The sequence below is a fragment of the Apodemus sylvaticus genome, chromosome 21 (genome assembly GCF_947179515.1).
Source record: "Apodemus sylvaticus chromosome 21, mApoSyl1.1, whole genome shotgun sequence".
Classification (NCBI taxonomy): domain Eukaryota; kingdom Metazoa; phylum Chordata; class Mammalia; order Rodentia; family Muridae; genus Apodemus; species Apodemus sylvaticus.
In genome coordinates, this window is record NC_067492.1 from 48,681,811 (window position 1) to 48,706,500 (window position 24,690).

Consider the following 24,690-nt stretch of genomic DNA (forward strand, 5'->3'; position numbering starts at 1 on the left):
TCTCCAAGTCCGTGTTTATCTTGACTGATGATTTTGATCACATATAAGAATCAAGAAGCTCGTACATGGATGCTTAAATAAAATAGCAAAATATTATTTCATACAGGCTACTTTCCAGATCTCTGCTAAGCAGTATTTACTATAATTTACTGTGGATGATCTCACAGTGTTTCTACCTCCAACATCCTTCCTGTGCTGATACAGGAAGATGATTAGTGAAAACACAGACTGTTGAGAGTAACCTGACAGAAGTGGGAATCCTCACTGTGTATCTATCAGCTAAGTGTTTGAAACATGCAGAAGGTAAAAGTTCACTCTTAACAAATGACCTAGAACTCCATTTGATTAATCCTTTGCAAAAGATCTAAATTAATGCCTTTGGAAATTGTATTCTATTGTTATCTGCTATAAGACTCACAAAGGATCAGCTTGATGTAAGAGAAAGAATTAGTTTGGCATGTTCAAATGACTCTACCAGTCTACACAACAAAGATAAATGATTTGCCCACTCTCCACTGAGGAGCTGTTAGCCGAGGATGGTTGCCAGGGGAGAGAGAATCACACTTCTTTTAGAGTTCGGTTACTGTAGGTTGCCTACGCCCTGGTGGCTAACCTTATACAAATATTTGGGGTAGCTTTAAGTGTGTTCACTGTGCTAAGTTTCTATCAATCTATCTACCTATCATCTCTGTATCATCTAAATTTTCTAAATAATTATAATTTCCTAATGAATAATCAACACAGCTGCCTTTGGCACTGCATCCCTCCAGGTTGTGTTTGATACTTCCCTCAAGAAGGGAGACCGTGGGAGCTCACTCTGCCAGTGACTTGATACTAACTGGTCATCCATGTAGAGTACACGTTGTTATTGTAGTCCGGCAGAACTGAGGTCTGTTCTCCTTGAAATGTGATGTGTACTACCTTTTTGATATTTCCATTAGTGTTTAAATGTTGCTACATGGATTACAATGAAAAAAGAATGTATAATGGGGAGAAAAGCCAGAAGCATAAAAATAAAACCATATTTATTTCAACAAAAATATACATACAGTGCATGATGAATATGATTTACACAAAATAAAATGAATGTGATATTTCTTTGAACGGTAATATAAAAGATCTACTCATGACTCATTTCCACGGCGTGTGGATATACAAACACATTATTGGTTTATCTAGAATGTATATTTAACATAAAAAGAAAGCAAATGTCAACCTTTAAAATGAATACAAGAATCTGAAAATGAATTAAATTAAAAGATAATATGTTCACACCAAGTGCACAAAGCATTGGGCAGATAAATGAATATTTTGCCCTTTGAAAAATGTGAAGGCTTTTCAACATGAGATAGGTTCTGCTGTTGATCATGACATGAGTCATCTTAAAAACTACACCGATATTATAGAAATATTGACCAAATTCGAGTCTCTAAAACTTCCTGATGAACAGTGCCACCGTAGAACATCATAAAATACAGAATGTTACACTGTGCCCTTTGTTATCTGGGAATAATCTTAAATGATTGTGGAAAATGTATTCTTCCAGCACAGAATGGTATATACCTCTTTCCTTAAATATTGCTTTACTGCAATGCAGAGTGTACTAAAATGTATCTATGGCACATGGCTTACAGAGAGAATCATTTATGCAAGTTGTATTTGCACTAATGTCCACATTCTCTGAAACTAAACTCTTGAGTTTCCACTTCCTTAAATACGCATGCCTGAGTGCAAATACAAGTGTGGGAAAACCAATTGCATTCACCATTTTGGAGATTAGCCTTACCTCATATGTATCCCTTTCTCTAGTTAAGTATTATATGGTCCTCTTAAATTAGAAGCATGATTGTATTTTGTAGTCTTAGAAATAAAATTTAAGGGAAACTAGCATACCCCATTGCTCAGAAAATAAGTGTTCAAATTTATGTTCCTTATTCTCCATATTAACTGGCATACCATATTTTATCAAAAACGCTGCTTGTGTTTTTGAAGTCAATATGTGCTATAGTTAGCATCTTTGTGTGGAAACTTCTAATTTCAGCTGTCAGAAAGAAAAGATAAATGTAACTTCCCTTTTACTTTAAAAGTTAATATGATAAATATGGAATCATAGCTAATATAATAAATATGGAGGTAGGCTGGATGAATATGAATTTATGTTAAAACTGTCAATAAATCATGCTAGTTTTTAAAAATTAATTATTCTTTTCAGTCATGAGCATTGTGTATTTTATGTAGAAAAGTTCTGTGCCCTGTATACCTCCTGCTCTCCACAGCTGCTGATCAGAGTGTCTCTTGGACATATTCCTCAAATGTGTTTTAAAACTTTATTCATTTCTTAAAAGATCACAAAATGTGCCCGACAGATTGGACTAAAATGATGTGATACACCCTTCAGAATAAAGTATGTATATCTATGTTGATTACTATATTTTTAGAGAGTTTATTTAAACAGGATGGCTTTCAACTGTGCCAAATTTAGTAATCATTGGGTATAGAGATCTAATTCTGCTTTTCCATTCAATAATACCATACTTATAAGCTTATAAATTGAGATAAAGTATAATTTGGGATATTATGATTAAAGTAACATTTTCCTGAATTTGGTTCTGACATATTATTTACAATAAGGCTGGAATTCTATGGACTACTTGCAGCAGATGATTAATTTAATTAATAAAACAATTGTTTTATTTTTAGTAACTGAATTATGAATAAAATATAAGCATACAATATACTGGATAGAGTAGCAGTGTCCCTTAAGGATGATAAAATCTAAAATACGATTATAATAATCTGATAAAAGACTGCTTTCCTTTACAAACCACCCTAATAATATCCTGCTTCCAATAATTTGTTATTTTCTGGAGAAAAAAAATATCTGTAGTGGCATGGAGCCATGCTCTGGCTGGTAAATGCTTAACATCTGGCATTCCACAAAATAAATATCCTAGTTTATAGAATTTGGCAATTTCTGTGGTTTAAATATCCTCATGGTGGGTGATTTCAAGATATCAACATGTGTTCCTAAATGTGGAGTCCAGCAGTTCACAGTTGCATATTATCAATACAGAACTTGAACTGCTCAGAACCATCAAAGCCAACTACATTTAGAAATGTGATAGATAGCAAAATCTGGTTTTAAAAAAGCCAGGAAGTTATAAGATTTAATTTTCATCTTTACTTTTAACCAATTCATTTCATGACATGGCTAATCACGAATCCCTGTAGCGGCCAGTTTGCAAAATTCTAGAAAACTCAAAGACAACTTCTCATGAACCAGCCACGCAGGGATGCCTAGTGGAAAGCCTCGTGGTACAGCATCTCTACAGAGGGAGGGATCTCATTAGGAAAGAATAGCACATTTTTCCAATCCAAGTCACGTGTGAAAAGGAAGAGGAGGGGCTGTATCACTCAGTCTATGCTGGCTTTCAATGTGGCAATGTTTGTCAGAAGCAATAGTATCATGAGCCCCTAGTGGCCATATGGAGTACTGCATGACTGGGGAGGGGCTGGTTTTAAAGAATTCCTCAGCTATCTTACAGTTATCAAGGCCCTACTAGATTACTGATTGACCAAAACATTTAGAAGATGTTTTAAGCAGTGTGTGGTAAAGCTCAAGGCAATATTTAGGCAGAAACGCAGAGGTGGAGATTCAGTGTGCTGCTGCACAAAAGTGCACCTCTTCTTCAATCAGATGTTTCAAATGGACATTCAGTTGTCCCGAGAATACACACACACTCTAGACCTTTGGGTAATAATCCTGGGTATTCTCCCCTTTTGTGCTTTTAATATATATTTCTCTGATTGCTCTGTAAATAGTTAAACCAGAATTGATTCCTGCGTTTGATAAAAAAGAAAAACATTTTTCTTTTTCTTTTCTTTTTTTTTTTTTTTTTGAGAAAGAAAAAAAAAACCCACTTCATTGTTTGAATATGTCACTTTCTTGATAAATTGTTTGGCTGTACGTGATCTCCCACATCTGCCTGCTGGGTATAGTTCTTAAATGAAAGCATGATTGACACAGTGTGACGGCAGCTGATAGAGCCACTTGGCTGCAGCTATGCTTATGCAAGGGAGATTTTTAAAAGGTTGCATTTAATGTTTGGGTCTGAAAGTCTTGGTAATGATGAGTCATGGCGTGGTTGCCTGAGTGTATTTACAGAAGAGCAGCCACACTTAGGAAATAGGAATTTTCTTGTTAAAATCCTCTGTGGAAAGGATGTCCATACGTACGATTCCCACAGGAAATGGTGCTGCTGTCAATGAATAAAAATTCATTGTTGTGCAATATAGAGGCCAACTTTGGTATTTCTACACAAGCATTTATTGACAAAGAAAAAATATCCTATGAAATGTCAGGCAAAACTGGAAAACTCTGATATTCACTTTCTGGTTAATAAATACCATATTTGAATCAAGATGGTTAATTTATAAAAATATATAAGCATGAAGTGTTGTTTATAAAATATTTATGACCTAAAAGTTATATACGGTGTCCTGGACTGTGTATCCCTACCTGAGATACTAAGAAAAGCTCAGGGTTAGACACAAAACCTTGTAGGTCACAACTCTCTCTCAAACTTAGTACAATAACAAAAGTAACCACAAATCCTATCATATTGATAAAAACACAATAATCATAAGCATTGGTAAAATTACTGACATGGAGACTAGGTCTGAGAACACTAAGAAAATTTCATATATAAATGCAGTTTTTGCTTTTTGAAGTCTCTAAATAGTTTGGTAACAGCCATAGGTCATTAACTTTAAAAAGATTGGATATTTCCACTGTGAGAAGCCTCTGAGAGTTGTCTTCTGTTTTCAGTGTCTTAGAAGACTCAACATGGGACTGGGTGTCTACTTGAAAACCCTTTACAGGGAAGAAGTATTTTAAGCAAATAGCTATCATGTGACCCATGAAGATAAGCAACATGGCCCTATGAATGAAGCCAGAGCAGAGGGGTGTCATTGTGAGAAGCCTCTAGCATGCTCTGGGCGATACATGCTTGGAGAAAGGGAAGAATATAGTTTTTTCCTATAACTTTATTCTGAATGTTAATTCGGTGATAAATTCTAATTTCTATTTGGCTCTTGTCTCTCAGTTTTCATAAACAGGTAGCATAGCAATCTGGAGAAGAAGGAAGCTGTAGATTAGGAAGTTTAAAGAGCGAGATGGCAAGGGTGACTTAGATAGCTATTCTACAGTCATCAAATGCACTGCCTTAATTCATTTGCTTCTTTTGCAATGTGGTCTCCAAGGAAATGACTAACTTGGAATATTAGTAATTTTACATTTGATGTTATTTTACTGTAAGGACAAATATGAAATCCAGATTAGCTGACAGGTACTGTGCTTCTTTATTACTGTTTATGGCTGCACACATGTTATGGGATTCTCTACTTCACATATATTAACCTGTGATAGAAAGCAAACTCACACACTTAAAAGGACTCCCAGGAAACATCTCATAGATCTCTCTCTCTCTCTCTCTCTCTCTCTCTCTCTCTCTCTCTCTCTCCTATGAATTTTTCCAAGTGAATTTCAAGCTGCTGGAGTTTTGCCTTTGGGCCATCAGCGAGCACTCTCCTTAAATTTCTTTGCAACTTGGTGCCTTAAAGTATTTTCCCAGTATACCATTAAAGGCTCTACATTGCTTTGTCTAGGTGGGGTACCCGACCCACATCAGAGTCTTATGAAGAGCCATAGTTTTGTGTTGTAGCTCATGACTCTGATCACACTTTCCTCTACCAGCTTAGAAAGTAGAATCACATCTGAACTGGATGACAAAGATTTGTACAAACATTATTATCTGCAAACCATGTCAATAATGAAGGGCACAGTTTATCATCCCCTAATTGCATTTACTATATGCATATTTTATAAAAGCCAGTAAACGGGACTATGAGGTTGTCTGCAGTCGAGACTGCATCACATGAACTTTTACTTGCTTAGGTGGAGTGTGGTGTTCCCCGAATCACCTCTGGCACCATTGGAGGAACCTTGTTTCCTCAGGACATGCTTTATTTAAATATCCTACAAATGGAATTACACTTTCTCAACTAACCTCAACCAGGGAGGTGTGTTAACACACAGGAGAACAGATGGGCCGGACACGGAAGTGCTGGTGAGGCTTCAGATCTCGGTTGCCTTCTTAGTAATGTGAGCAAGACCCAAGAGGGCCTCACCCCACAAACTCATGATGATAAAAAATAAAAATGACAGAGGTGGACATCTTCAAAGCTCAATGTATTTGTGTTTCTGTTTGTCTCCATGTTGGTAAACTTAGGTGTCAGCTTTCCCGTACGTGCCTTCGGGAGGTCTGTAGCACTTGGGGAAAGCCATCAGCTGTAGCATGTTGAAAGCATACCTCCTGCATTTGATATTCTTCAGTACATTTTCTATGCGGCATCCTTCTCTGGGGAAAGGGGAAGAGAGGACAACTTCATGAAACACAGAATAAATAAATATGCTTTATTTGTTCAATGCAGAGTTGCAGCAACAGTCCAAGTAAAAATAACAAAGATTCAACTCTACATTTTTTTTTCCACAAATGATGATACATCTTACAAAATTAAATCCTAGGCCAGGCCCAATACCATTATTGCCTTCGGAAAGATATGATTAAGTTTCTTAACAGATATTTAACTTTTAATAAACTCTTTAAATATAATTTGCTTCACAATACAGCTTTATTTTAATTTCATAAATATATCTGCCTTTGTATAACTTTTCCACAAATTAACTATCTGCCCCTTAAAACACATTAAAATCTACACACAGCCCTAAGGATGCAGTTCTAGGAATAAGGCATTTAATTTATTAAGTCTGGCCCTATAGATTTTTAAAGGAAGTTCCACCCCTACTTTATCTCATTGTTTTATCTATGCAGTGCAGAGAGGAGATGGCTTTCTGAACAACCCGCTCCTCTACTGCAGTACAAAAGTCACAGGTGCTAAAAATGGCGCATCAAGACACAAATGAGACCTTGTTAAAAAGAATAGAAAAGTAGTCTGAAAGCCAAAATCAACCCAAACAAGAGTTACAAACAGGTTAATTTAATTACAAAACAGAAATAGCCATTCTTTCCATAAAGTCACTTGACAGAAGAAGGTTAAACACATCAGTGAGTAAGGGATGACCAGGAACAGAGTAAGAAAGCAGACACATTTCTATTAGCTGATGGCAACTATGTTAATATTAGCACAGTGGAAAAAGTCTGCAACCTCCACTTCCAGGGGTGTCTTAGGGGCTCAACTGCTGCACAATGTGAGACCTAATTTCTTTAATAAATGACCTGGGAAGAGGAGGTTCAGAACTTCAAGCTTGCAGGATTCTATTCTTTGTCTTATTCCAAAGACAGTAAGTTAAAAACTCGTCTTTAGCTATTTAACAGTGGGAAAACACTTTTCCATGACCAAAAGGGCAAAATAATCCACTTAATGCATAGTACCTTTTGCCTTTTAGGTTTTAGGGAAAAACAAAACCCAAAACAAAACAAAACAAAACCACAATTCAAACATTTCTTCTAGTTCTTTTTTTAAATTCTGTGAATCTGAAAATGTAGAAATCTTACAACATTGTCCCCAGAATTAAAGTCCATTGGTGGTTTGTAGAAAAGCAAGGAACACAACATAAAACTTATTGGTATTTGGCTAAGAGTAACGCAAGACTCAAAATAAGCCACACAACCAGCAGGTGTGAGCTGACAAGAAGCAAGGCGACAGGATAGAAGTGTCGAGAAGTTGGCTTGTTATCAGTTAGGCAGCCTGTCTCAGGATCATCGGATTCATTCAAGGCTCCCTGGGTTTGTCTGCTGTTAAACAGGGAGGAATAGAGGAGAGAAGAAAATAGAATAGCATTTGCAGAGCATCAAAGGAAATCTTAAACTCTAAAACACACACGTTATCTCATGCAATACATGTGTATCAGAAGTGTTTATGCTAAGTAGCCCTGAGTACCTTTGTGCATTTTTTTCTTTGTATTACATGGACACATATTTTTAAAGATGATGTACTCTTTGCTTGTCGAAGGACCACAAAAAAATCCCCACTGTGGTGACACTTACAGAGGCTAAAGCTACATGCAGAAGGAAAAACTGGGTGGCCATAATGGTACCTGTACACAAGACCGCATGAATGAAATTATATGATGAAACAGCTCGTATAAAATGGTCTGACAAATACAGCTTTGGGAAGTGAGAGCAGGAAGACTCAAGACATAGGACTTGGGAGACAAGGGATGTGTCTGGCACAGCAAACATACCTTCTCCTGGCATTATGTCTGTGCAATGTACTTACAGTTGTTATTTCTTGGCATGGTTTGGTCTTTGAAAGGAATGAAACACCTGACATGCCATTGTTGCCAGCTATATTACTAGTTTAACAAACAAACCTTTTTACCTTCAGCTAATCTAATTTAAAGGGCCAAATCTATTCCTATGAGCACCTTTTCTGAAAACAGAGGCATTTTGCAACTGTACTTCAGAAAATAAAAGATTTATTTTCTGAGATTATGTATAGGATGTGTAAGAGAGAAATATTTTGCTTAACGACAGTTATTACTATGACAAATCTAAAATTCATAATCAAAATCTCAATGACAGTCAATGGAAAGGAGGTAGATCTGTTTCTATTAGCGTCTTCTGTATTTGGTCAGTTGTGGGTTGTGTGCTACGGAATTGGACTACTTTTGTATAGGATCGTTTCTAAGAATGTGCATTCTCTGAACATTTCGTATACTAATTTTTGACCAGGTTCTGACAGCACCAGCAGTCACATTTGGACAAATTATCATCTCACAGAGTAATGGGAGTTAGTTTAAAATATTGGATCAATGGCACTGTGGTGCAGATTGGTCTCCTTGTTTGTTAAGACTTAGACACTGGAACTAGTGACAAACCTGACTATATACAAAACAACTTATTGAAAAAAATGGAGGTAAGTTTGGACTGGCGAAATTTATATTCTCAAGTTTACAAATAATTATATTACTTGTTCTACTTTCTCCTAAATGAAAAGTGAAGTATATTTTTTTGTGTTTTTGTTTTACCTTGTAAAAGAATTTTTGTTTGTGTGTTTATTCTGAATGTATATATGTGTGTCCTGTGCATATCTGTTGACTGTGGATACCAGAAAAAACAGTTGGGTCTCCAAAAAGTTGGAGTTACACAGAGTAGTAAGCCACTATGTACAATCTGGGAAATGAATTCATGTCCTCCAGGAGAGTAATACAGACTCTTACACCCAATTTTATTTTTTTAAGTATTTGTCTTTTCATGGGTACTAGTGTTTGCTTGTGTCTATATATATATGTTTCAGGGCATACCTATACCAACTCATGGCAAACTAAACCAAACTGTAGTTACAGTTTGGCAACTCATGAGTACCACGACCAGAAACCAGGTCTCCTGCAAGAGCAGCAAGTGCTTTTTAATAGATTAATTTTTTTCATTTGAAATTGTACTATAATTATATTATTACCCCTTTCCTCCAGCCAACCCATCCCATACCTTCCCATACTCTTTCTTAAGTTCATGGTATCTACGACTTTATTGGTTTTTATACACACATGGTTGCATATGTATACATTTCTAAATTATATAAAGATAATAGAGTTAACCTATATAATGTTAGGGGGATGTCACAGAATCTCAGTCCCAGAAGAAGAACTATAGGCAGCTAAAGTATTCTGAGAATGGCAGGAATTGCCTTCCACAGGGAAGAACACACCAAATGGGTTGACTGTGGGTGGTCAGCTGTGAAGTCATACACACACAGAGGGTGCTCAAAACTGCCATGCTGCTGAGATCTGAACCAATCCAAGGCTTTCTCAGAGGCCCTGATAATAGAACAAAAATCAACTATTTATGAGTCCTTGCTCAGGAGCAGACTTAGCAAGAGCGGTCTGAAGCTGAAGCTGGTGCCTCAGAGATGTTAAAGTTTTTCCGGGGAACTTGGCTATTTTTCTAAAGAGACCAGAGTTATCAATCCTGAGGCCACCATGTTTATGTCTGTAATCCTCTGGAGATACCCAGTGTTCCCTTTGTGCAATGCACCCTTGTTTGATAAGCCTCCTGCTAACTTTGTCCTACTGTATTTCCACCCTGGAAATAGTATATAAGATGCTGTACTTCTTAATAAATTTGCTTGGTATAAGACAGCTTGAGGAAGACCTCTCAGACCCAAACTTCATCTTCTTTGTCCCCGTATCTCCTTATCTTGTCTCCTAGTCCTTTCTCTAAGGAGAATAACCTGCTAGTCCAGCTCAAAATGTCAACCAGGGACACATGAGTGCAGGAAAAAGAGTGCAGCCGTTCTATATAGATACATAAGAAGTCAGCCTGAGGGAAGAGGCTGAAGTACTGGGGCAGAACAAGGGATCGCAAAATTCTTAGGAAAACAGTTTTTCTTTAGATCGATGGTTCTCCACCTGTGGGTCATGACCTCTTTCACAAGGGTCTAAGACCACTGGGAAACACAGATATTTACATTAAAATTTGTAACAGTGACAAATTTATAGTTATAAAGTAGCAACAAACTTAAAAAGCTTGGGGGAGTCACCACAACATGAGAAGTGTATTAAGGGGTTACAGCATTAGGAAGGCTGAGAATGGCTGCTTCCCATGTTTCCCTTGCATCTGCATTCTCTCTCTCTCTCTCTCTCTCTCTCTCTCTCTCTCTCTCTCTCTCTCACAATATATTGCTAAAGCACATAGAGAAGATATTTCTTTTTCATTCTAAATCTCTGCACTTGATTCCCTGAAGAAGGTCCTAAAGTTGAAAGACTTTTAGATACGTAGATAAACGTTTAAAGACTGACCCAGAGTGAGAACCATCCCATGGACAAGAACCAGTCCCAGACAAGATTAATGGTCCTATGTTATCTCTGCAGACAGGAGCCTAGTGTAACTAGCCTGAGAGGCTGTACCCAGCAGCCTATGGGTAGATGATGCAGATGATCCACTGCCAAACATTAGATGGAACTGCTTCAGCAATCTTGTGGAAATGTTTGGGAAGGATTGAGGAACATGGAGAAGACAGGGACTCCACATGAAGAACAATATTGTCAACTAACCTGGACTGTTGAAGGCTCCCAGACACTCAACCAGCCACCAGAGAGAGCATGGGCTGGACCTAGCCCCACCACACACACACATATGTAGCAGATGTACAGCTTGGTCCTCATGTACGTTTTCTAACAACTGGAGTTGGTCTGTCCCTAGAGCTATTGCCTGTCTGTGGAATATTTTCCCCTAACTTGTCTGGCATCAGTGGAGAGGGTGTGTCCTGTCTTGAAGTGACTTGATCTGCCAGTGTTGGGTGATACTCAGGGAGGGGCCTCCCTCTTTTCAGAGGAAAAGAAGGGAGAATAGGGAGAAGGTGTTTTGGAGGGTGATATTGGGGATGTAAAGTGAATAAATGAATTAATGAATGAAAAAAAGTTAGGCTATTACCTTCAAAGACCACATGCATTTTATATTAATGAACTGGCAAGGTAGAATTTGATTAGAGATTGTTTTGATCCACAGCATAAATTTGATTCAATTATAATTCAACAGTCCTGTAAATCTTGTCAGTCTACTCTGAAACAGACTACCAGCCAAGAGATAAAAAAATCTAGAATTAAAAGAGAGAGAGGGAGGAAAAGAGAGAGAGGAAGGAAAAGAGAGAGAGGGAGAAAAAGAGGGGGAGGAGGAGGAGGGAAAGAGAGAAGGGGGAAGAAGTGAGAGGGAGGGAGAAATGGGGAAGATAGGGAGGGAGAAAAAATGGGAGGGAGAGAGGGGGAGGGGGGGAAGGGGAGAAGGGAGGGAAGGAAAGAGAATGGAAGGGAGATAGGGGAGGGAGGGAGAGAGAGATTGGATAAAAGGCCTGGAAGATGAGAAAGTGGCCAGTTCTTGAATTACTTTCCCTTCACCTGGAATGGCTCTGTCTCACTTAGCCTAGCTAAGTTGCTTCCTCTTTTATCATAAAGGATTGTTAGATCTCCTGTTAATCCTCCTGTTAGATCTCCTGTTAGATCTCCCTTTGTGGGAGCTGGAGGAGCCTGAGCCCCCTAATATTTTGGACAAAAAATGGCTGCCACTACAACAGTGGATTTTATTGAAGAAACAGGAGGAGCTGCACCGTGGCCCAGGTTGGGGCGACTGGGAGTGGCCCACTCAGCAGCAAAGCACCAGGTTCCTGGGCAATGAGGCCCTGGCTTCCTGGAGACCTGGTCTCTTGGGTCTGACTAGTAGGGGGCAGCAGGTCTCCAGCAGGGAGGGTGTGGCAAAACCTCCTGAAGGGAAAGGCAGAGACCAGCCAGACAACTTCCATCCTGACAAGATGTCCAGAACATTTTGCCCCTGCAAGTATATTTGCAGTCCCAACCCCTGCTGGCCCGCATCAGGTTTTCCCGGGTCAGGTGTGGATGCCTTAGGGCTAAAAATATCATTATTAAAGCAGAGCAGCCTCTGGTGCTCAGGTGTCTTGTGCTGTTTATGTCTGAAGGATAAGCTGACTCTGAAGTATGCAATTTATAACCTTCCAACTTCAGATTCAAATGTGGTTTTTCTGTGTATGTCCTTACCCCCTTTCCTGGGTCAGATGGCCCCTCTGTCAGGGAAAAGAAGAAACAACCTAATAGATAAATACAGAAATAAAAGCTGGACCTGAGCTGGTAACATTCCTTAGGGAGACTTGAAAATGCAATTCTTTCTCCTTCCCTCCTTTCTTCTTCATTTCATAAACAAACAAACAAACAAACAAACAAAACAATGACAACAACAACAAAACAAAAACCCAAAAAATATCAAACTGAAAAACAAACCCACTGCCCATCTCAACTACCTCTATGTTCAGCTTCCTTGAGCTAAAAGGATGTTGTGTCAGGATTTTAACGTCTTGTTTTAATGTTGATAGTTTTGTGATAGATAACACATATACTAACAAAAGCAGCTAGGCAGCAAAACTGCAAGGCTGCTGTCATAGAAAACCACCCAGTTGAGACTACATTTCCTTAAGAGACATTTGTTGCAATAAGGTCTTCCAAGCCAATTTTATATATAAATAGAGACTGGGGAGGGATCTGCCTATATAACTGTAAAGTCGCATGGTATTGAATAATAAAAACTGTTATAAAGATAAAAGATACAAACTATTTTAATAAATGAAGATGTATTTATAAAGATGGATATATGTTTATAAAAAAGAAAACTATAATACTTTTTAAATTAAAATGTCCTAATAAGGTCTATAGGCACATAGAGACTAAGATGTAAAGATAGTGTGTATGATATTAATCATAAGAGCTAAAATTAACAGTTATAAAAGAAACTGGCTATAATGCATATAAAATCAAGGTTTATTTTAAGATAAATAGCTATTACAATATTACACAATAGTTAGATATATCAGACTGGTGTACAACCTTATGGGTATTTCTCGTTTGAGATTCTGCACTGCGTTCTTTAGCCGGATTGGGATATGATCAACCATTCTTATTTGTTTGTCACTGGTGGGTCTCTCATACAACCTTTGATCTGGGTGACATGGATGGCCTATGGTTTTGGGATCCAGGAGAAGTCTAAAGTACAGTTTCTCAGACATTGTCAATTTATTTAATCACTTGAGTTTTCTAGTTTCTAATAATTTTCTAATAATTTCCATTTAATTAATGTTTCATAAAATGCAGTGGGAACCTGGTACCCTGGTTATAGGATGGTATTCCCCCTGGGGACATGCTTCAGGATTCAAAAGAACTCTGTGCCTATAAGTAGGTGAACTGGGGTGCTGGTTGACTTGTCCTGGAGGCACCCACCTGGTCTGAGTGAAGATAACTTCTTAAGACATTCTCATTGGCTACATCCTCTTATAATGTCTCCAGGGGGAGGGGGAAGGGACTCAACTGGACCTTTGGCTCTTAGTCCCAGCCCTAAGTAGTGTGCTTGTCTAAGAGACTTTCAGAGGAAAGAAAGAACAACTATAATATGGACTTCCTTTTATCTTTGGACACTTGGCAAATGTTAACCTTCCTTATATGTTACTAAATGGGAGTTCCTCTGTTTAAGAAAACGAGAGACACTTCTAAATAACTCTATCAATTGTTCCTACACTAATTATGCAAATCCCTCTTCTTAGCTACCCCAAAATTTGTTGTATAAGTTATGGGAATCTAAACCCTCTTTCCATCCTTCAACATCCACTCACTGCTACAGTTGAGATACTTATGTTAACAATCCATTGATAACACTAGGAGACATCTGTGAGCTCAGAGAACTTAGGAGTCTTTTAAACACTCAGACACCAAAATTCATCTGGCCTCAAGAAATCAAAAACCTGAACCCATCCAAGGCTACTTTCTAAGAAGCCCTGATGGAAGGACAAAAGTCCTGTGTCCTTGCTCAGGAGACCGGGCAAGGCCAGTCTGGAGCTGAAGCTAGAGCTTCTAAGCAGCTAAGGTTTGCCCTGGGATCTTGACTCTTCTCTTTAAAGAGACTGGCATTATCAGACCCAAGGCTGTAGTGTACTCAGCCTGTGGTGCCTGGAACACACCCTACGCTCACTTTGTGCAGCTTTGCTGGGTTCGACTCCTGCTGACATTGCCCCATTGTGTAAGAGAGTCTTTGAACTCTGACCTTCCCCACCCCCAAGGAATAGTATGTCAAACGTACTTCTTAATAAGTTTGGTTGGTATAAGACAAAATTTGAACAAGACCTCTTGACCCTATGCTGTATCTTATTTGTCTCCTGGTCCTCTTCTACCCTCCTGGTCTTCTCTCTCAGAACCCTGTCACTGAAAACCAATGTAACTTATCCAGGTCACCATCTCTCCAGTCCCAAGGTACAGTCAGTTTTAAACTATCAATGCCTTTGAATGTGTCTGTGATAAGGTACCTTGTGTCATATTATTAATTCTTATCTTTGAATTCCTTACATTATTGGTGGATCTCAGAGAAATTTTTATTCACTCATTAAATTATTATCCTCTACTATCCATCATAGGCCAGTCACTGCTTTATAAAAGGAATAAAACAGTGGAAAATGAAATAGAAATGTCTGCTTTGATGAGGTTTTTCTCTTGAGTTGGTCAAAAGAAAACAGAATAACATCTGGCCCAAAGCACTGGGTGATAGTGTCAGAGAAAGAACAGAGTGTGTGAGCCTAAGTAGGATTAGTCAAGTGTTCCCGGAAGTCACATGACAGAGGTAGGGGAAGGAGTCCTGTGAGTGTCATAGTAACTTCTCTGTTGAGGGGAAGCATTACCCACAAGCTTCCTGGTAGAATAATACTGATGCAAACGGCAACAAAAGAGTACTAGGACAACCCTGTTTGGATTGGCTGTATCTAAATCTAAAGGCAGAAAGGAGAGGTTGTCCAAGAAGGAGTGAATGGACAGATAAATGGAAAGGAAGATGCCACAACTATAAACTCCACTCCCACATCACTTTCTGACAGTGGCCACTTATGACAGCAGTTTCAGATTTCCTACTCACGTTCCTTCAGAGCAGTCAGCCAAGGAGCACATATGTAGCACATATGTAGTGGTGGTTTTAGAACTCGAACACCTATTTCAAGATCTGTTCTTTCATGTATCATTTGAGTGTTGTTGGGAAAATGAGTCAACATATTATGTCTCAATTTTCTAGTCTCCAAACTGGAGGCAAATCTAGAGCATAGAACTGCTGTGAATTAACATTTGTACATCAATGTATGTTAGAAGATAGGAAGCATATCACAGATATACAATAATAGCTGTTATGATCATATCACCTGTATATCAGTAAATATATGCAGCATGGTAATATAGTTCAAATATTTTTTCTAGGAGTGGCATATACCCCAAAAGGCTGAAAACCAGTAGATCACAAGGTGGGTGTGTCCATAGGGTCTTACCCTGGAGCAGAGGGCCAGTGAGAGCTGCCTTATTTTACCGAGACACCTATACAGAATATTTATGTGTGCACTAAGCACAGTGCCCAGGCAAACAACATCCATAACTATTCAAAGTAGATCACATATTGTCACATAGCAAATGGGTCAAATACTGTTAGGTTTAGGGTCTGTGCAAGAAGAACAGTTGAATATAACTGATTTTCCCCCAGTGATGGGACAATTCTAGGGATTCAGAGATGGTGCTTTCAAAGGAACCACATTCACCACAGGGCTCAGTCAGAGACTGTGTGCAGGCAGGTAGGGAAGAGGGACAAGAGGCCTAAGATCCTCTTTGAATTTCAGATGTATACAGAGAAGCCATGAAATAACACTTGATCTTTCTAATCCCAGCTGTTTTCATCTCTGGACTGCATAGACCTTATCAAATAATGTTACTCCATTGCAAACTCTTCATCCACACACAAATTACAGAGTTCTTGAAAACATTAAGTAATATGACACATGAAAGATACTAAGTATAGTACCAGGCATAATCTAAGACTGACTAAATGGTGGCTATTGTAATTGTGATTATTATTATAGATACCATCCTTATATCATGTACTCTTGACTTGTACAGTTTTAATGTGAAGGCCATCTTTGCACCTTTATTAACATTATGCTTCTCCAATATTTCTTTAAAAGAATAGAGTGGTCTATTGAACATATCTCCCTCCCTCCTTCCCTTCCTTCCCTTCTTTCCTTTTCTCCTTTTCCTCCTCCTCCTCCTCACCACCACCACCACTACCATCATCATCATCATCATCATCATTATCATCATCGTCTATCAATCATCTATCTACTTATCTACCCATTTATTACAGGGCACATGCTCCATGCTGATTGCAATTTTAGATTAAAATATTAGCTACAATTTATGTATATGCAATGCAGAAGTACCCTTTTTCCTAGTGGGCTGATCCTATCAATAGGCACTACTTAAGGAATAGAGCACTCAGCCCAATAGAAATAAAGAAAAACTAAAGGTGAGAAAATGTTTTGAAATGATGGTACTCACTCCAAGTTCAGAGTGCTGATTCCTATCAGATTGCACTTTCATCCCTCCCACTCAGAGAACACACTTCCTATTTTAAAGTCTGGATCCTCTCTGTGCTTTCCATGTCAACATTAGTAAGTCAAAGGATTCTGGTTTTGGAAGGGCAATTTTAGAATCAAATTAATTTGTTGCTTATTAACTTCTATCTCTGTAGATTAGAGTAATGCATTAAACTTGCCTCCCATATAATCAGCACATAATGCAGTTAGAATTTGGAACAGCTCGGCTGCAAAGTTGCTTAATGTGTGAGGTTAGTGGTGTGTCCAGAGCTGACAGGTGTGCTTGGGATTGCCCTCTTTCCTCCCGCCAAGGACAGCAGAGACATTTCTTCCACCAATGTAATTTTAAGAACTCTGCCTCTAAGGAATGTAAAGGATGCTCTCAGTAATACTTTAAGCAATCGCTTCAGCAGGAGATTATGAGAAGTAATTGGTGACCACCTTTCAAGGCACCCTGACACTTCAGTGTCATCAGTGTTAGTTAGCAGTGACTGTGGATCACCATGAACATTCAGCAGAGTTCTCAGCAGAAATGCAACATGATCAGACATTTAAGGGCAGTTACTGAATATGAAGGATAAAACGTGATGTTCAAATACCTGTCAAAACAATCACTTAAAATAGGAAGGAATAAAAGACATGTCTCAGTTTTAAACACATCACTGCCTATAAGCATACGTGAGTCCTAAAACAAAAGCCAGTATTCATGGCTTTATAATATTTGCTTATTTCCTCATTTTTTTCTGTTATTGACAATGCTGAATGGGGGGTCTCAAGTCACTCACCACAAGCATACTCTCAACCATTCAGAATTCTGCACTGAAAATTGTGGTGCCTAGCTTGCCAAGTGGGAATAACTTTTCATTAATAGTTTTGTTACTTGGTATTTTATGTATATCATTGCTATAGTACTCCAAGCTCTGCAAAGGAAAATCAGAAATTAAAACTGATTGAAAACAGAGCAACTTTTTGCATTTAATCTCTTGCTTTAAGTTTGGAGTTATGGAAATACCATCCCACCTCATGACCCATTTTTTCAAAGCCAATATCTTAAAGAGTTTTATTTGACTCAATACTAACTTACATATCAATATTTAGAGAGAGTCATATTTAACTCTTCCCAGATTTCTAATTATATTAGAGTTTCAATTGTTATACCAGTATTAAATGAATATCATGCATGCTGGTACCCAAGAGAGCTTTGGAAATGCTCTAATCAATCAGAGGACTGAATACTCTCACATTTAAAAGTAATTTGGGAGTGGGTGGACTGGTAAGAAGGGGGAGGGGGAAGGGTTAGGGGATTTTTTGGGGGTAAACCAGGAAAGGGGACATTTGAAATGTAAATAAAGAATATATCTAAGAAAAAAAGAAGTCTTTATGTTGAATCAAAGCAATACTGGAGCAAATAAAGCCTTCTCTTGCTTCTATACAGCATGTAAAAAGAAGAGGTTGTTTTAGAATATACTTTCTCTGGCCCATGTTTTCCTTATGTTTTAGCCTAAGGTAAAGAGGGAAGTTTGTTATTCTCTTTTTGTTTTTTAAGTTAGCTCAAGATCTTTGAGACAACATGGCTCCACATGGACCCAGTAAGTTTGCTAGACTTGTACCTTCACCACACACATAGACATACTTGGAGACAAATGGCCTTTCAACAGTTTTCACACTTCTGGTTTTGCACAGAACCATATAACAACTGTGCAGCAAATTTCAGAAATGCTATCAAGGATGGAGCTTTTTTTCCATTGGTCTAGAGGTAAGGACAACCTCTGTGGCTGCTTACAGGGCCATGGGACACATTTAATATGTCTTATAATTAATTCCAGTCCTGAGTTTAGAAAATGGTATTAGCATATAAACTCTGAGAAAAGTCTGTTCTAGGATTGGAGAGATGACTCATTGCTTTAGAGCACCTATGGCTGTATCAGAGGACCTCAGTCTGATTATCAGCACTCACATTAGGTGGATCAAAAGCACCTGCAGCTGCAACTCTAGGCGATCCATTATACTATTTTAACTTCTGTGTGGGCACCGGTGTGTGTGTGTGTGTGTGTATTTGTTTGTTTGTGTGTGTGTGTGTGTGTGTGTGTGTGTGTGTGCAGGCACATGCACAGATGACTTCATAGAAATGAATAAGTGTAAAAATAATTTTAAAATATTCAAAGAAAGTGACTTGGAAGATATGTCACTGTTACAGAAGTCCAGGCCATGGGTTGTTTCTATTATAATAAGCATAGACAAATTTGGTTCCAAAGAGTGAATAAGCTTAGACTATTACTCAAAGCCCTCAGAGAACATGTATATTTTGTTCAAGGGGCTCTGTGTAGGTTCCAGAGCATGGATTTCTGTGGAGAGTACTGCTGTAAGTGGGAGGACCCCAGTGTAGACAGCCCAGGAAAATGTAAGTGGGCTCAGAACCCTTTCCTCGCAGAGCAAGGCAATGACCTTCCAGATAGGATGCTCCATTGGCTGGGGAAAGAATACCTGTGACTTAGTGTAGATGACAACTATCAGGCAGGGTCCCTGGAATGCTTTAAATACAGAGGAAGCATGTGAGGCAGAGAAGTATGTCTGCAGCTAATGCTACCATGAGATAACCGTCCTCCCTTCTAGATGCTTTGTTCATTCCTTACAGTGACCAAAATGGAAATTACACTTATTTATATGAACTTTCAACAGCTCCAAACCAGGGCCAAGCAACAGGTAGACGCTTGGAACCCCACCTCTTCATTGGATAAGCTACACTCTTTTCCTGACTTGACTGGAGTCCCTTTAAATTTGTGTCTCCTGTGAGCACTCAAGATGCAGGCAAATGCAGTGTTATATAGGGCAGATTTTTCTGTCCTTAATCCACAGGTGACAGTTCATCAGGACATAGTAGGTAAAAGGACAGCCCAAGAATTCTAAGCAGGTTGAACCTCTATTGGGTCTTTAGTGAAGTTCTTGCCATTCTGATCTATTTTGGACTCAAATTTGAGAACTAAAGTGAAGTAAAACTGATCTGTTAGCTAAAACTAATTTATTTTTCCCCAATGATACTTTTGTTTTCATTTTGAAGTTTTTGTTTCATAAAATACATAGAAAGTAAAAATATATTCTTGGGGTGGCAAACATGAGTGGTGATGCTTTCAGATGGTGGATACAGATTGTTTTCAAAAGAAAGGACATGCATGTAGAAGTGTAATTCTAAGCTGATAGCAAGAGAAACCATATATCCAGTCGAAACTTTCTTATTACTATAAAAGGAACAGAATGTTGGAGAGATAATTAATTTTAAATATAATTCCTTTCACCAGACCTTTAGCAGAGAGCTGGATTGGGTATTTGAGTTTTAGAAAGGAGAATATTTGGATCAGGTCCAAAAAGAAATATTGCAAATGAGTAAAGGATCAAGGAGAAACACTGTAGAGAATAAATTCAGATTACTTTTGTGTGTATAAAAAGCTAACCAGTAAATGTGCAGGATATTTTTTTTAGCATATGTAAGGCACAGTGAAATGAATTTGATGTATCCATTTGAGGTTTGCTATCTAGTTTCCCTTCTTCCCTATGTTCTTTGAGGCTAGAGTTTAAAGCAAATGCCCTGGGGATGTTCAGAAGCATTGGAAGTATAGGCTTGCCTGAGCTAAACAGATTTGCCTTCTTTCATGACAGAGAAAATGTGAAGGGTCCATTGGGAAGGGCAGTGCATAGTAATGGGATGTGTGGAGGCTGAGGGAGAAATAGGAGAGGAGAAGAGAAAGGAGGGGAGAGATGGAGGGCAAGGGGTGCATACATAGCAGTGTCTTGGCAGAGAAGGCTGCTGCCAGGAGGATTTCCTGTAACTAACTGGTAACAGAGTCCAACCCGGGGCAGGATGGGGGATGTGGAAGGGAGGCTAGTCCTGGTACAGCCGTGCTCTTAAAGATGCATAAAGTCTGGCTTGGATGCAGTGAGGTGACAATGTTTGTTGGCGGTAGAGGAAAAGAAAAGGGAGGACAAGGCTGACCAAGAATGCAGACAGAGCCAAACTCCGGTGCCAGCCAAATCCCATGGCAGGAGCAGAGCACCAAACCAGAGACTGGTCTCCAGGCAGAGATGAACTGAAATGTCCACGGCTGTGTATTTATAAGATATTAAAGAAACATGGGCCTGGGAGATAGTTCAGCAGTGAAACTACTTGCTGCACAAGGATGTTAGAACTAGGCCCTAGAACTCTCATAAGCATCTGGTGTGGCTTATGTGCCCACTGCCTGAGTACTCATGGCGGTGGGGCAGACAAAGGGAAGGCTGCCAAGGCCCTTGGAAATTGCAGATTTCTATACCAAGGACTGAACAAGGCAACTGAAATTCTTCTCTGACTTTCTAAAATAAGTATATATTAGTATATGAATCTGCATGCAAACATGTGCACACATCACATACACATAATACATACATACAAACAAACAAAGAAACAAACTCCTAAATATATTTTATCTTATACACATTAGTGAACAAATAAATAAGGCACTTCTGTAAATACATGGGCACATACAGAGAGATATACGTTATTCAGTGCTTAATGTAATTTAATTTCCTTTGTACAGATATTCCGACATGTCTCAGTTCTAATTGTTTCAAAGTAACAGATCTAAAAGTGGTCATTAAACACTGTTAATATATTTTCAAATGTCAAGCATCATACTTTCCCCTTTAATTAATAACCTTCTGAGGTTTATGATGGGATACTTCCTTTTAAGATGGAATTAATGGTCAGGCTTCTTTCCCTCTTGGTAAAGTTTAGGAGAGGGTGGTGGAGCTAGGCTCTCCCTGTGCCACACTTTGGTGTAAAGCAGGAAGTCCAGCTCTGCAGAATGTGTACCTCAGCTCTGTTCTGAAACTCCTAAATAAAACCAGATGCCATGCAGCATTGTAGGGGATTACCAGGACAGAGAAGTGGGAGGGGTTGATTGGGGAATAGGCAGAGGGAAGAAGGCTTATGGGACTTATGGGGAGGGGGTAACCAGGAAAGGGAAAATCATATGTAATGTAAACAAAAATATAGAAAACTAAAAAAATAAACCCAGATGCCCATGAATGCCATTAGACTCTAGCCTGCTTTATTCTCTATGCAACCAGGGACATGAGGCAGATATTGGTAACAAGGTGCATATAAAGGTGTAGGCAGGAAAATCACGAAAGTAAATAGCCCAGCTCCTTATTATCTAACTCTATTAAGTCTCAACTTTTTTCCTTTAAAATGAGAACATTTACATTTCCCATGGGACTACTGAGAGAATTACACAAATGTATACAGTAATTTCATAATAGTAAAAATGAATAAATAAAGCAATTTTAAAGTTACCTTCTGTTTCTCTCCCTTAGGTAAGTCTTGTGTGTGTGTGTGTGTGTGTGTGTGTGTGTGTGAACAAAGCATGACCTGACAAGGTGTAACCTGCTTATCTTATCTTTCTTTCTCTCCTGTATTGTTGAATCATTAAGGGTGTGGGATGGCACTCTTACCATGCTAGTCTGACGATATGGGTCAGTCTACTCAGTTTCTCCTTTATCTAAGTTCAAAAATCTCCCTGAGTTTCTCATTGCTTTATGCTGATGAGTCTTAAAATTGTCTTTCTAGGTGCATCACTCTCTGAATTACACTGTTTCATCCTGTTAGATGTCTAAGTAGCATTGCAAGGCAACTGGGCTAACACAGTTTGGTGCCAACTACTTGGCTCTCACCATTCCTTCCTACCCATGAAGGGCACTGTGACTTGAATGTAGAATGACCCCAAGAGGCCAGACTTGGTCTGCGGCTAGTAGAACCGATTTGGAAAGGTTCTACTTAAAACCTTTAAGAGGTGGGACATTTCAGGAGAAAGTGTGTTAGTGGGGGAGGCTTTGAGGTCTTATAGCTTGACCTCTCGTCCTGTTCTCCTTCCCTTCCTGACTCCTGATGCTCCTGAGGATGGAGATGAACTAATATAAAATACCCCACCTGTCGAGAAGCAGCTGCAAACGCTGAGAGGAAGCAGTGTTTCTCAGGTATATTTTTTACTCTTCTCTGTGCCCTCTTGTAACAACACTGAAGCAGATAATCACCCCAGGGCCCAATGAGCCATCACTTATGTCTCTTGAATCAATGTGCCACAACAATGCTAGAAATGGCCCTGCCGTTTGCCAAACAGATGGCCATCAGGAAGAGTAAAAATACCACCCGGAGCCAATTGTAGTAATTGCCTGAAGTTAGCTTTTCTGATTAAAATAAAAAGTGTTGCAGCAGCTTCATTCTGGAATTACCAGGAGAATTCTAAGGGCACGACTTATTCTCTCCTCATCCATTTCCTTGGTGTTTTGCTGCACATCATTCAGAAGGCCGATTCTGGACTGATTCTTATGTTCAACTGAGTCCGACACGGACTCCAAGCTCAGAGAGGAGTACTAATCCACCCACAATGCTTCGCTTCTGTTTAGATTTTTTCTAAATTGTTTAAAGCCTTCCTTCCACTCAAATAGGTGCCACTAATAGAGGCTCTTGCAGGTCCTCTTCGCCCAGTCTCCATTTTCACAGGAGGTTCAGAGCTCTAAAGGGAGGAATGCTGGCTCATTAGCAGTCTAAGGGGCACAGGGCTGGGACTGTGTGCACAACAAGTGGATTAATGAGACTCTAGCTTTAACACACAAAATCCTGCTCTCAGAGCCAATCTTTATCAGAGGACTCACTAGTTCCTCAGCCTTTGTATTCCGCGGGGACTCATGAGCCCTCTCTCCCTGAGATGGCCCTCATTCCATGGGTTTCACATACTGTGGGGATCATGGCTTATTCCTAATGGAATGCCACGGGTTTTAAACACTATGGAAGTGCATTCTCTCATTCTCTCTCTCTCTCTCTCTCTCTCTCTCTCTCTCTCTCTCTCTCTCTCTCTCTCTCTCTCTCTCTCTCTTTCTTCCTCCCTCTCTCCCTCCCTCCTTCCATCCCTCCCTCCCTCCCTCCTCTTCCCCTCTTTTCTGAAATGCTCCCAACAACTAGGTGGACTAGATGCCATACATATGACTGAACATACATTTTTCCTCAACAGTCCTCAGGACATATGACAGACAAGACATTCCTTTCCTTAGGTACTGATGATCAGTGTGTCTGCTTTGGTACTAAATCACAAGATTTGAGAAATCAAAGATGTAAAGAAAAAAAGGCAGAGCTAAGCAAAAGACTCAAGCATAGGAAAGTGGTAGCCTTCGGGTTTCTTTGTTGTGAGAAACACCATGCCTGCCCTGAGGAGGAAAGGGCCCTCCCCACACTCATCTTTCCTCCAGAAAATGCACCACACGGGCATGCTCTCAGGATGTGCTGGTGGAGACAACTCCTCAACTTAGGTTCCTCTTCTCAGGTGACTCTATAGTTTCTGGCAAGTTTTGACAAAGCATAACCAGCACAGATTAGACCTGTTTTTATGTTTGAGATTATATAGGCTACATATTCAGAAAGAAGGCATGCTATGATTATCTTTGTTGGAATGTGCATTTATCTCAAGTTCAAAGACAATAAAATAAGTTAAGTAGGTTTTGGGATTTGACAAACTTTGACAAAATTTGCTAGCCTTTACCTAGATACTTGGTTTATAAATCAGATCACTCTGGAACAGTGAAATCTATATGGAATTTAAGATTACAACAGTATTTGAGATTCCATCAAGAAATATTAGTGTGCATACAAAATTCTGAAGGAGGCATAGAAATGAGTTCATGTAATTCTTAGGC

The 24,690-nt window shown here is 39.1% G+C and overlaps 1 protein-coding gene across 11 annotated transcripts in view; it reads right to left on the reverse strand.

Moving 5' to 3' along the window:
* Positions 1-1,008: 1,008 nt before the first annotated feature.
* Inpp4b (inositol polyphosphate-4-phosphatase type II B) overlaps positions 1,009-24,690 on the reverse strand; it is a 762,101-nt gene continuing 738,419 nt past the window's right edge. For all 11 annotated transcript variants that reach the window (XM_052167328.1, XM_052167331.1, XM_052167337.1 and 8 more), the window contains one exon: positions 1,009-6,419. In XM_052167328.1, the coding sequence (XP_052023288.1) occupies positions 6,287-6,419 (133 nt within the window). In that variant the 3' untranslated portion in view covers positions 1,009-6,286. The remainder of the gene's footprint in view (positions 6,420-24,690) is intronic.